Source organism: Harpia harpyja, chromosome 2 (assembly GCF_026419915.1).
Source record: "Harpia harpyja isolate bHarHar1 chromosome 2, bHarHar1 primary haplotype, whole genome shotgun sequence".
NCBI lineage: Eukaryota > Metazoa > Chordata > Aves > Accipitriformes > Accipitridae > Harpia > Harpia harpyja.
In genome coordinates this window covers 71,529,915-71,544,441 of record NC_068941.1, presented here as the reverse complement: position 1 = coordinate 71,544,441, position 14,527 = coordinate 71,529,915, and the positions used below count along the sequence as shown (strand labels likewise).

The following is a 14,527-nucleotide window of genomic DNA, read 5'->3' as shown; positions in this document are numbered from 1 at the left end:
TTCTTCTGAAATCTGCCACAATTCTCATAGCTCAACACTTCTAAAAACATGAGCATCTTTATTTATACTCCCGCATTGCCAACTATAGGCTCCTTTGTTTGAAAGCAGTTGTTTTCCAAATATTCACTTATCATCCAGTACAGTAAATTAGAGTAACTATAATTCTCTGGGAAAATGGCAACAACAGAAAATCCTAAATAGTTTAATTTTTTTGGTGGTGTTCTGCTCCCCCCTGCCAAGTTCCTTCTGGTTTTTGTCTGCGTGGCCATAAATACTTGTGCACAGGTACATATACAGACATTTAGTAGAAGAGCAAAAATGAACAAGAGCTACAGCTTGCTTGCCCTGAGCCAGTGAAGTCTGCTGTAATTGTCCTTCAATCTTAACTACTCTTAAAAGACTGCTAACATCATCAGGTCCTTAATAAACCCTGCTGTGATTCCTTCTTTGCAGTTCCTTAGGTGTTTAACTCTCTTAATAAATTAACCCATGATAGTTCTAAGTCCTCCTTAAACACTGCATTCAAAACGTGCTTCCATTGCAATGTCTCTGGGTCTGTCTGTGACCTACGTGTATAGCACACACAAAATCTCCACTTGCCTTTGCATGTTGTTGCATGCAAATGTTAGGTTGTTTGCCACCTCCTCAACTCTGGAGAAGAGTTGGGGACCCACTCTGTCCTGCTTTCGATTCATGTAAGCATTGCATTGAATCTCCTCTCTCTCTCTCCCATCAGATGTCCCTGATTAGGATGCCATGCAGAGTGAAGAAAAGGTGAGCTGCCATAAATATTGACCTACTGCTACTTGTTCCTTCACAGCAGCAGAGAACTAGAAATGAGACTGCTGCTCCCTGAGTCACCAGCCTTCTCTCTGGCTGCTTCTGAAGTAGTACAAATAGAAACAGTCCTTGAACTGTAAAGCCTTTGGGAAAACTCTCTTATTTTTAAAATAACAATGAATAGAATGGATGTGACTACTGTCTCTGGTTATACAAATAATAGAAAATTGCACAGTTTAGTAAAATTCATAAAAGCAAGAATTTGTTACTAAGGATTTTACTTAATCATGACTTTTCAGATGCTTCTATTCAAGCATTTGTCCATGAGATATGTGTTTAACCTGGCACAGATAAAAGAGATCTGAATAAAAGCTTTTAATAACACTATTTTCAGCAATTTCATCTTCATTTGGAAAAAAGCTACAAGCACAAATTCATGGTAATACAGGGTACACAGTGAAGCAGCCATTTACTGGTATTACTTTGAAGTTCTCTACTTTTATCAAAACAGTCTATACTTTTGTGTTGATGGCTATATTCGGAATGTGCTATTTTATGCACAGTATTCTGCTGAGACAATAAAGTGATGGACACATATAACCTCTGTTATATAGTATAACCTCTGTATATAGTACAATGCATTAGACTTGTTCATCTGAGAAAAGCAAGTAGAAAAGTTACAGTTTTCTGATATACCTGAGGATCAGGGGCTGAATCCAATCCCAAAATAATTAATGTGAGTTAATTGAATGGGCTTCATTTAGTGACTTCAGTAATGAGGATGAAAAATTGCCCAGAGGGAGAAAGAACTGAAAACAAATTTTTTTTTCAGCAATGTAAATCATATTACTTATTATTGAAATATAACAAAGAAACATTTATTTGCAGTGCATCATTATTGAAATATAACAAGGAAGAGTCTATCTGCAGTGTTAAACTATAAAAAATTTCCTTTGAGTTATTATTTATAATTTATTTTACAAGTTTAAATGAAAATGAATTCTATTTCTTATGTTTGGGAAAACAGAATCCTGTAGAAAATCTCCACACTTTAATAACAAGATAGCATCTTGTGCTGAAATTAAAAGTGTATTCATATTACAAATATGTTGTATTAAAAGACTATTCACGTGAATAAGAGGTTGAGAAATAAGGCCTGTATTTTGAAATATTCCAAAGGAAATACAAATCAGCAAAGAATTTTTTTTTAATTTGCAGTCTGTGCAATACTGTAAATCCATCTACTTGCACTTAGTACACCACAAATTGAAATCTAAAACTATTTTTCATATATATTTCATCGCATATGTGTATATGTGTATTCTATGTGCTATATGTCTTGCAAAGGAGTGTATGCCTCTCTATACATACATACATGAGTTCAAATAAATTACATTGCTCATAATAAACAAAGAAGAAACAGCAAGGTTTGTCTTAAAAAGACTAGGTAATAAGCATTTATAACTGAAGAAAGTATATAGGAGTACAGCAAATATACTTGCTATGCTACAGTAAAAATCTTACTGTAATTCATTTTACAACAGCTTTTTATTGGAATCTGAGATAAGACTAGCTGCTTTCTCAACCAGAAAGTATATACTATTCGTAGTAAAATATAAAGTCTTGGGTATTGACTGATGCCAACACATTTCTGGTTGGATTCAGAGCACCTTTTTTGTTTAAGAAGTCTCAACAGGTTGAAGCTATTTATAACTCTATTGCTCATTGTGATCAAGTTTTAAACTTGGGCTCCTAGTTTTGACAGTGAGATTAAAAGAGATCTGTCAATGTGTGTCTCGCAATACTCAAATGGCCTCACTACTCTAGCAGCTGATGCAACTTTTAATCTACTTACTCTCACAACAGCCAGTGAGTTAACTAGTACAATTTTCACTGCTTTCTAGATTTCCTAAGGTCACAAAGTAAAGGAATCATAATGAGGGTTCCTGAATGCCAACCCAGCTTTCCTACTATTTAACTGTGATTCTTTTAATTATGTAATTGTAGTTGCTGATAATTGGTACCCATCTGACATTGACAGAGAAATAATGAAGTACCTTATAAACAACTCAAACTACAGAAGAAATATAGGGAGAGGCTGAATGCAGGTTAGCTGATAGCCTAAAGATAATAATCACACATATCTTGTAAAAAATAACTAACACTATGTATTTCAATGTAAACAATACCACTACTCTACTGCTTGTTGAAGGTGATATCTTTCACCAGAAGTGGTATTTCACAGTAAGTGGAATACTCTTCTATTGCCATCTCAGAGGGAGGAATTCAGATTATTGCTTCATAAGTATAACTTTGCAGGACAAATGCTGACCCACCCAGTTTGCCTCAGCTCAAATTTCATGATGATGTGTAGAATCTAGAACTCCATCTTTTACTGAGAAACAAAGGAATCTAAAGAATTTACAGTGCAAGAAGGATATAGATCAAACTGCTAGTACGTAAGTTAAACATTATGGCTGCATTTTTCAGATATAGCTAGGCTGAAACCAGTCCTTCTGTTACTGTGGGTATCTGGAGAATCACAACTCAGTAAGGTGTTCCACCTTCCCCATTAGTTTACAGGGAAATATAATACTCTTTTTTTGAGCATGGAATGCTACATTTACTCTCCTTATGCAGAAGTACATGCTCGAATATAACATGATTAACACAACATATAAAAATCTAATTCACTGAAACTCATAAGCCTTTCTATTTACTTTTCTAATTATGCTATTTTATTTTAAAAAATTTTTGAGGACCTCCTTACCTCGCTACTTATTCATTTGGTGATAGATCACTAAGCAAACTAGACTTCTTTTTCCCCATGCTTCTCAACCATCTCTCCCTCTAGTTCCTCTAATTTCACTTTCCCACTCCAAACCCAGCAGTTTTATCAGCAAGGAACAAACCACCTTTGGGAGTATCATGAAACAGTCACTGAACTGTTGCACTTCATCTTGGTTTGACTCATTCAGTGAACTTTGATCGATATCCCTCCTTCTAAATTTCAAAAGTCCTGTTGTCTGAACAATTATTTGATTTATATGACCTAACTCATTCTTTCTTAAGTGATTAGTGGAAGGCTGAAAATGCACCCAAAATATGGACAGATATCTATCAGAAATATTCAAGGTCTGTTTATCTATGTACATATCCAAAAATGAGGTAAAATGCACATATGGAATCCATCCATCTACTTACAAGCAAATATAAAATAATTAAACTGCACAATAGCCTGCCATTTTAATATGGAAATACAGACTATTCAGCAGTAACATATTTTACAGACAAATAATGAATTGATCAGTAATGATAACTTTTTTTTAAAAACATTAAAAGTGACCTACTTGCACCTATGTCAGGCCTTCCATTATACAGTTGTCCCCTTGGGATACCATAACCATTAAAAGTTACTTCATTTTAAAATTTGGTACACAAATTCTTAATTTTAGATTATTTCTCTCTCTTAAACAAATGTACACACATGCATACACACATGCACTCAATCTACTGTTGCGCTTTTTCTAAAAGTTCATGGACTACAGACTTTGGGAGGGTATACTACATTTCTGTAAACGGAACAGTCCATTTTGTGCTTCTTTATACTGCTATAGTAACATGAAGCAGTTATACAGCATTAAGTGTCCAAATGAGACTGCAAAACTAGCTTTATGGCTGCTTTTGCAATTTTTCCCAAAGGTAATTACATTAGAATTTTTATTCTGAGTTAAAATGCGTACTAGACAATGAAATTATAGCATAATGTCTTTAAATTATGTTATTATTTTCACATTACATGGAACAGATTCAACTGCTTTGTAAGTCTTGATGTTCCATATAGGTCTGCATGTAATAAGATACATAAATCCCTACAAAATTCACTGTATATCTCCCATGTCTCATTAATATCAAAGGTCAGAGAATTCTGCTCAAAAACTGTGTCAACCGTGGAACAAATAATTTAAGAAGTCAAAAGACCAAAGGTGACTACGTTATTTCTACATCAGTGCACTATTATGGATGGCTTTATTCCATCATTGTGCATATTTAATCTTGTTCTATAATGTCACTTTAGGCAATGATTATTTATGTCTTTTCAAATATCATATTCTAACAGTAAAGCCTTCCAGATTATCAGCCCTAGAGTACATTAATGATTAGGCAATGCTTTTCTCTCCTCACCTATACTCAGCTGACTAAGTGCAGTTATTTTTCAGAAGCACACTTTGTCATACCAAATCTCTGTCATCTTAGAATGAATTATTTTATGTGGAACTACATTTTAAAAACAGCCTGAGTCTGAAGCAGTGGCAGAGTGCTGAAAGAAAACACCTAAGCAGGGTATTCTGTAGGAAGCTCCTGGTATCCATGTCCTGGGATGCACGCTGGTTAGATACAGGCTTTGCTACGGGTATCAAATATGTGTTACCTACCTTTATTTTGGGTGGTTGTCTCCATATTCTGTGAGAAAGTACCTCCCTCCCTTTCAAAAGATATGTAATTTTGGCCAGCAATGGCTGTTATGATTGAGTACTGACTGTTTTCTGTGTGATTTTTCCTTTATCTTCTGATCCCCTTTGTTGATAAAGAATTCATTCATTTTAGTATTCTGTAACAGTTAGATGGAGCGTTGGTCGCGGTTCATACACGTAGTACTTCCTGATAAAACCTAGTACTCTGTTTTTCTTCTCTGAGTGCTAATTCAAATATATTTTACTCTGTTTGCTATTCAAATGTGTTTGTACTCAACACAGGTATTTATAATGTACTTGAACAATGACAATAAAATGATCCTGAGAAAGGGCCATCTGATCTAGTATGGAGGCAAAAGTGGTAAAAACCTAGATATCTTCAGATGAATGATCTGCTTAACATGAATACTCAGGATCTCTTGAAATTTCAAATGATGCTCAAAAGTAACTATATCTTTGCAAAGACAAATAAAAGGAGAAGCTACCCTACCTGCTTGCAAATAGTCAATCCCTCAGGCTAAAATGACTATCACTAAGAACGTTTTCTTGAAAAAAAAAAAAAAAAAATCAAGACTAGGAAGATAAAAGTCCAAGTGGAATATCCAATGACTAAAGGGAAGGGTTCTCGCAGAGGAACGTGGCCAAAAGGAGCCCTCCCCAAGTTAGGATGCAAATATACGGTGTGATCCTGAGCCAGAGAGTAAAGTTTTAGTACAGCGGGTGAGTGCATACTAAAAGGAAATGTTTTATCTAAGCAGTCCAGAAAATTCATGCCTGATCCTTCTGTGAACTCTCAGGTGAAAAGACAACACATAAGTTGTCCTTACAGAAGTCGTCCTGTTTCTATCAGTGTTTTCAAATCTCTTAAATATTTCTCTCTACTTTTCACACAGCCAGGACTAAACTTTGAATTCAGACTGGTATGGATCTAAAATTACCTATTCCTCAGTGGTTCAGATGTTCTGGATGTTAAAAAACATCTGGAGAAGTCCATGGGAAGTAGTTGATGAAAAGATCTCAATAAATCAATAAGACCTTCCTTGAAACTTTTAAGTAAATTGTCCCATTTAATTCATAGTTTGGTAAAAGCAAGTCTTTAGGCTGATGCGTGATTTCCCTGATTTTGACATGAAAGAATGATTTTTGCTCTTCTTTATTGAGCACATTACTTTACATTTGTAAGTCATTTGTGCATCTTATCATTAGGTCCAGGTAGGAAAGCCACTAAAGTAAAAAAGCAAACCAAAACAAAATCTTCAGTTTCAATAAAATTGTGTTAAGATTACAGTCTTCTTACATAAGAAAGTTAGTCAAGATGGTGCTTCCCAAACAAAATCATGCTCCCAAGCCTGGAAGAGCCTAGTTTTTGAGGGAAGGTGAAGAGTAAATAGAACATCTTCAACAACCCTGAGCTAGATGTAACAGACGGTTACAAGTTTCAGCAAGTTTCAGCCTGTCTTGCACCCAACATAAGCATACAGAAAGATACACGTCCAAGAAGACAAATGCTTATAAATGAGCATATTGAAATTCACACCTCAATTTTTACATCAATCTGAGATTGGATTTAAAGCAGCAACTTGATGCAGTTTTGCATTTGGTCTGAAGTAACTGATCTCTGTTGTGTAATCTATAGATGCTTCTATAGACCGACTTCCCTATAGTGACCTTGAGTCCAGAATGTCTGTCAAGATTTACAAAGAGAATTGGGGAAACGCCCAAAGAAAAATGGCAATTCACCTCTGAGGGGAAGAATTATGCTTCTGAAAAGGTAATGTTTGAACCTTTGCACCTTTCATCTAGCCACATCCAGCAAATAAACAGTCTATGTGCACAGCTGCTAATATATTTGATGCTGAAGGAATCATTGGTTGTCATTTCTGGTGTGAAAGATTCACTGACGATCATAGGAAGCCTAACACTACTATGCACCTTGATGCCATGAATTGGCACTGGGATATCAGCATCCATGAACAGAATTTTTTGAGGCAGGTGATACTGGCTTACTCAGAAGAAAGTACTTCCCTTGATCCTACAAGTGTCTCCGGAAAAGAAAAAAAGACAAGCAGAAAGTGGACATTTCACCATGTGAAAACTGAACAGCTTACTGATAGCAGATCCTAATCGGGTGCTATAAGCAGCTGCCGAGAAGAGGCAAGGGGACATGTACTGCTGTGTGGTATATTCCTTATCTTTCTGTTTATCGTAGAGTTATGCTACATTGCATCCCATTTGGCTGAGAGAGGCGATACAGGAGAGGGAGCACTACAGGAGAGTCTGCTGGAAGCTGGACTTGTAGCACAGCCACCAGTGCACGGGTAGGACATCCAAATTCAGGTAATTCTTATCAGCCACATGTAGACAAGGAGAAAACTCCCTTGCTTTTGGGGGTTCTTTTTCTCAGAAAAGTATGAAACAATAGAGAATTTTTCAGCATTTGTCTTTCCCCATATCATTCATTTTCTAAGGGGAAGACTCATACTGCACTTGAGGCAGTATTTTAAACCTTGCTGGTTTTGCTAAGCCATAAGGGTAACTAACAACATGTTAACACAGATGGCTGCAGACAGACCTAACCTTATCCTCTCTGTGCTTTTAAGTATCCGAGCTACAAAAAAGGCCACATTTTAGCATGTTAGCGTGACAGAACAAATCAACTCAAATGCAGTAACATGACTTCTGGACTGGAGGTGGCGGCTTCTGCCCATCCAAATTAGGTTAGAAAGAAAAAAAAATGGTCTTTGTGTACCGGCACAGAGCAAATACATCCTGAAACAGAAAACTACCTCTATTTAAAGAAAATACCCCCCTTCCTCAATTTCCAAATTCTAGCTTGTCGTGGTTTAACCCCAGCCAGCAACTAAGCACCACGCAGCTGCTCACTCACTCCCCCTCCCACCCAGTGGGATGGGGGAGAAAATCGGGAAAAGAAGTAAAACTCATGGGTTGAGATAAGAACGGTTTAATAGAACAGAAAAGAAGAAACTAATAATGATAATGATAACACTAATAAAATGACAACAGCAATAATGAAAGGATTGGAATGTACAAATGATGCGCAGTGCAATTGCTCACCACCCGCCGACCGACACCCAGCTAGTCCCCCAGCAGCGATTCCCCCCCCCCACTTCCCCGTTCCTATACTAGATGGGATGTCACATGGTATGGAATACCCTGTTGGCCAGTTTGGGTCAGGTGCCCTGGCTGTGTCCTGTGCCAACTTCTTGTGCCCCTCCAGCTTTCTCACTGGCTGGGCATGAGAAGCTGAAAAATCCTTGACATTAGTCTAAACACTACTGAGCAACAACTGAAAACATCAGTGTTATCAACATTCTTCGCTCTGAACTCAAAACATAGCACCGTACCAGCTACTAGGAAGACAGTTAACTCTATCCCAGCTGAAACCAGGACATAGTTAAAGCAACAAATTACTCTATTTACTCTCAAGTCTGACTTTACAGCTAAATAAGTTTATTGATAACTGTAAGTGAACTGCTCTTTGCTTTGCAGCACAGTAAGAGCAACTAAGGATCAAATATTCCTACAATAGCCTTGATGGCCTATAGAGTTGAAAGACATGGAGGGACCAGTGGGTCCTACTAGCCAAAAGATTTTGAGTTTGTGGGACATTCACGTATCAGACATGAAATTTACATCTGAATAAGCATTTAAAAGATAATAGCAAGTTCTAGAAACTATCAGAAATTAGTGGAAGGAAAAGGGGAAGAATAGGAGGGTCTGGAATAGGTTGCAACACTGGTTGATTATATTCACAAGCAAAAGAAAAACACTTCTGTATGAGATGTTATACTTCAAAACATAATCAATGCATGATGAAGGAAGAGGCACGAAGTTTGTCCTTTTAAAGATTTTGATTTATGCAAGTCCCCGATGTTTATAAAATTGCTTACACATATTTACATAATGTCTCCATATAGCTACCACTTGACAGATGTTCTGGAGACACAAATGCAAAGTGTATCTTTAATTTCCCCAGTCTCTCCCCTCCAAGTTTCTGGTGGATGAATTCCCTCTAAGCCTGGTGTTGCTACTTTGCTGCTCTGATCCTTTGCTTCAGTTCTGATCACCCTCCTCTCCTCCCCTTCCAACTGAGTAACAAAAGAAAAGCTTTGGAGAGAAGCTGCCCAGCAGCAAAAGTTTCAGGCAAGGAAGCTGGAGGGAAGATATTGATCAGCTTCAAACCACTTTCAAAGTAATGGAAGAGAGGGAAAGGAGACTTTCATTCTCTTCTAGTAAAAGTGGTATTGATTCAATTCTGTCCTTATAACTGAAATAGCTTGCTGGCTCCAGTGGAGCTAGCTTTCTCCTCATTCTGGTCTCTCTTTCCTGCTTATTGGAAAATGGAGGATGGATGAAGTAGAAGAACATAGCCCCTAGTCCGGGACACGGGATCAAATCACATTGTCTGTCCTGCCAAATGTTGAACACTGTAATAAAACTAAGCAGATTGCATGGATTCTCCTACTTTCCCATGGAGGAGTGAGGGCAAGTCAAGCTCTTCTTCACCGTAACTCCTTTGCTATGTAAAGTAAAGGAGGGCAGTTGTCCATCATAGCACAGTGACTCATCTTTTTGCTTGTTCAACTGAAAGTCCATTTTTGCACGAGAAATGACTGCGTGTGGCGAAAGAGCTGTACTGGGTAGAACACGTCCAGTAGATATGTTAAAGAAGAAATTTTTCTGTGAGTGTACTATTGTTTTATCTTTGTTCTTTTTAAAAATAATACTGAAAGTGCCTGGAATACAAGATATAGAGTATTTTATAGCTCATTATAAATAACTATAAAAATAAACAATAAACAAGCTGTTGCATTTTCACAGTACAAACAGATTAACGAGTAGTGAAGCTGAAGCTACTTCTACGCTTCTCTGGACAGAGAGGAAAAGTGAACTGGAAGGATGGAAACACTCCAGTTACTCAGTCCATCATGCTTTTGTGGATCACTTTAATTCTGCTCCCATTATCTGCTGCTGACTCTTGGTTTGGGCTTAGACAAGTCACTCTGCTGACAGAAACTGCCATAGCGCATTGCCACAACCTCACTAAAATCAGTGGAGTTGTAACAAGTTTGCAACTGAGGATTTGTCATTTAGCTGTCTTCTCTGTCCTGTAATGGCAAACATCGGGACAAGCATGCTGCCTTATCTTTCAGTGATATTTTCAAAATAAGTCAATATATTGGGGATATTAAGACAAGCATGTTACGGCATCAGAAAGCCTAATTATGGGAACAGATTTGTTTCAGCATATGGCTCATGCCCTGCCTCCATGGGGTAGATGGGGAGGGTTGATTGCTCATTTTGGTTTCAGGATCAACACTGACCATTCAAATATGGTCCTCCTTGTATATCAACAGAAAACCTGTCCTTGCATTCAGTAGGAGAACAAAAACCCATTAGTTCTGAATACCCTATAAAATATTCCTTAATCCTTTGGGGCAGAATTCTTGTTTAATAGTAATGGCAGTACCCAAACATGGAAGAGTTAAATAGCACAGATCAGCCTTAGGGAAACTGGAAACCCCCCAAGTCACTGGAGGTATTCACACTGCGGATGTTATAAACATAGCCACTATAATTTATAATGTTTAATCTTCTTACATTTAGAGATCAGTTTTATGTTGCTAGGTACTTTTGAGTGAATTATTACATTATCGTGTGAGGAAATGCCATGGCACTAACGGGTGCATTGAAACAAAATGTTACACTTCAACTGAAATATCGTCTTGAACTTATTATTTATATTAAAATCAGTATAATTTCTACCAGGGGGATTTTTTTTAAAAGGTGATTTAATATAGTTGAAATTATATGAAACATTTTTGCACAGATGTAATGGCAGTATCATACTGTGAGAAATCAAGAAAGGGATATAACTGTACCTCTGTTAAAACACCAATATTGCATTTAAATCTTTTTTTTCTATCTGTTACCATGTGTTATAAAGTTGAAACTAACACATACCTATCTAGTAAGAGAATTTTTTAGATGTTAAAAATGCTACACCTCCAGAGCATAAAAAAAACAAAAAGTGAGCACTGTTATGAGAGAAAAATTACTCATTCGTTTAGAATTCAAAAAGTAATTTTACAATTCCATAACCAATGCATTATATAGTAACATGGCACATATTATACATTCTCACCACATACGGTTTTAAGGATCATGTATTTCAATAGTTCAGTAACTATAAAAGTGCTGTGTTAAAGATTTCACATTTTATCAGCTGAACAATTTTATGAGGTTACGATGTGAATCTGCCTCCATCAAAGATCCTATTCCATGACGAGAAGTTAATGTTTCAGAAAACTGGAGTGCTCTCCTTGGCTGTGTGATTCTGACTGAAAGCAGTTAGAGAGCAAAAAGGATTGGTTTGGGCTCACATGTGCAAACATACTGACAAAAGCAGTATTTTTTGAGCAAGGGCTTCAATGAGTGAATAGCTTTTGTTTACTACAGCAGTCCACAGAAGACATTTTGTTAAAAAGTTGAAAAGTTGACAGCAAAAGATCTCATTAATAACTGAAATAGCCTATTTCTATAAAATGTGAAAAAACCTCAGTTTGTATAGAAATAAAAATCCTATTAAAATTGATGTGAAGCCCTCTCTGAGAGTAGATGAAATGATATGACCCATATAGTAGAGAGCAGACAGGAATCTGAGCAAGCAAACAGGAATTTTAAAACATATATTCGTTATATGTATTTAAAATACCCACATTTAATGTTGGCATCTCTGCCTTTTTTGAAAGGTGTCAAGCAGACTCGATCCTAAAGCTTATACCTGTAGTAACAGTGTTTTGCATTTATGTATGAAATGGATTTTTAACACGCAAATACTAATACAGAACAAAACTCTAAATGCATCATATATCAGAAGAGCGAAGTGTATTATGAACATGAACTGAACTAAGTTCCACTTAATCTATCAAGTTTTGTAGCAGTGAACAGCTTTCAAAGGCAACTGACAGGTGTTATGTCCGCAGTTTTCAGTCTTTCTAATAAACAGCCACTCACAAACACTTGGCAATTCATTGTAAAATACAAATCTTATGCTAGCATCTACTTCTGTTTTCAATAACAAACTAAAACCAGCAGAAGCAAACTGGGATTTTTAGTCTGAATGTTATTTTCACTTTTCAAGCCTTTTCGTTTCACAGCTTTTATACCTGATGCTCTCTATTTTAGCAGATCAGACACCACACCTACAAACAGCACAAAGTGCAAGTGACCACTTTACCTTCTGAAAAATCAATCAGTCCCAGCAAATGAAGCAGCTTCAGAGATGCAAATATAATCACAACAATACCCACTGTTTGCAGTCCCTCCGACTCCCACTCGAGAGTCAACATTCTTCCAACAGGCAAATCATTCCAGTCTTCACGCCAGTTCGCAATCAGATGGAAATTAGAAGATTTTACCAAAAGTTTGCTTTGAAGAAAGTTGCAGTGGTGTAAAGCAGCGCTGTACGGAGCTGTGGCAATTCACCAGCCACTCTGGCTGAGACAAAATATCAGACAAAGCCCCGCATCTTATGCTTCTTTAAGCATTCAATTTCATCAGTACCGAGTCCTCTTAGAAGGCTGAGGTGGACCATGAACCCGTGGGTATGACATTGTATCCGGTGAGCAGCCTTACTTCAGAGCTGCTGGAGGAACGTCTGTCTCAGAGCCAGAGACTTGGCTGTGTCAGTGCCAAGAAGAAATGCTCCCTGGAAACTTGCACAAGGGAGCACGCTGCTGTCGGCACTGCGCTCCAGCCCTTCCAGACCCAGGCTTTGCGAATCTCCCCCAGCTTCGCAGCCCTTCCCCAGCTTCTCTTAGTGCAATTTTTGTTAAGTTTGATAAAAGACAGTTTGCTACAGCCAGACATCTGTTTTCACGTGTGCTAAATGCTGCACGTCAGAAAAATACTGCCCTCTGCATTAGAAAGAATAATGTTCAGAGAAACACTGTCCCTTCCTCTTCTTAAGCATCACTAGAATCTAATTAGAATCTTCAGTGGAAATGAGAATGGAAATTAAAGAAATACACATCAGCACGATCGGTGCCTCCAGCTAGCAAATTATAGGGCTGTCAAGGAGACATGCACTGCCCAAACCCCCGTTCCGTAGCCAGGAAGAATGTATTATTTATTGACTGAGAAACAAACCAGTACTTTTCTGTCTAAGGATGTGAAGCTAGGAGTGCTGAACCCCAAACTCTGATATATATGAATGGGAATTAGGCATTTTCCACGGCTCCTGGGAAGATCTTGCCCAGGCTATGCATCAGGGGCAAAAAACCAAAGAGGCTTATGATCCCAGCTGATTTATTAGATAGTCTGTATAAACTAATTGGCCTGTGTTTATTAATGTGATTACCAAGAGGATACTCAGTGTGAAGAATAGGCTCTGAACAACATTTATGCAGCACATGCATAAATATTATAAGGTTAGGCCTAAATGCTTATTCTTGTGCCCATTCTAATAATTTAACTAAATCCTGTCCACTGGTATACAAGGCACTAGAACAAAGTGAGGTATCAGATAAATAATTTTAGACACCCTTATTACTAAAGAAACACATATGATCTAACACTAAAAACAATCTCATAAATGATGTCCAGTATCAACCACTCATCTTAGGTAGCTTAACTCTTTCCACTAGAAACAACTTTGACTAACTTTTGAGAAGCTCAGAAACTTTTAGTTTTGTTCAGAAAGCCATTATAATTTTAAATCAGCATAATATCAAATCGTAACATTAACAATCTATTGTTTATGGACTGCCACGTAGAGAAAGAAAAAAGTAATCTCCATCTTACTATCAGCTTTTTTTGTTCTTCTTTGAAGGCTGCCTGTATTGAATTAAAATAACTAATTGGAGTCACAGAGTTTTCCATATAGGCAGGACTCTAGAATCTGCGTATTTTTGTTCATTTGAAAAATCACATGTATACTTCAGTTAATTTTCACTATATCCAGGCAATAGATAAGCAACAATATTCTTTGATTTTGCTCTTCTGGGTATTTAATACTAGAATGTCATGAGTTCTGTATTACTTACATATGCTCTCACTCTGAACATCAGTTCCTTTCCCTATTAAACACCATTTTAGCTCTACAGGTTAAGAGGAAAGCACAATGAAAATAAATCAAACCAAATCAAACCTTACAAAAGAAAACGCCATCATTTACATGAAGCACTGAAACCAGGGGCCAACAGCTTGTAAGATACAAGCATTGCTCTGGCTCGTTGTCTTTCCCTAAT

The 14,527-nt window shown here is 37.2% G+C and overlaps 1 protein-coding gene across 15 annotated transcripts in view; it reads right to left on the bottom strand.

Annotated features, from left to right (window-relative positions):
- Positions 1–14,527, bottom strand: part of KCNIP4 (potassium voltage-gated channel interacting protein 4) — a 474,029-nt gene that overhangs the window by 104,185 nt on the left and 355,317 nt on the right. Inside the window, exon 1 of one of the 15 annotated variants that reach the window (XM_052780349.1) lies at positions 12,517–13,063. The exons of the other annotated variants lie outside the window; for them this stretch is intronic. Within the exon in view, the coding sequence (XP_052636309.1) occupies positions 12,517–12,628 (112 nt within the window). The 5' untranslated portion in view covers positions 12,629–13,063. Of the gene's footprint in view, positions 1–12,516; positions 13,064–14,527 lie in introns of those variants that run through there. 15 annotated transcript variants of the gene reach the window in all.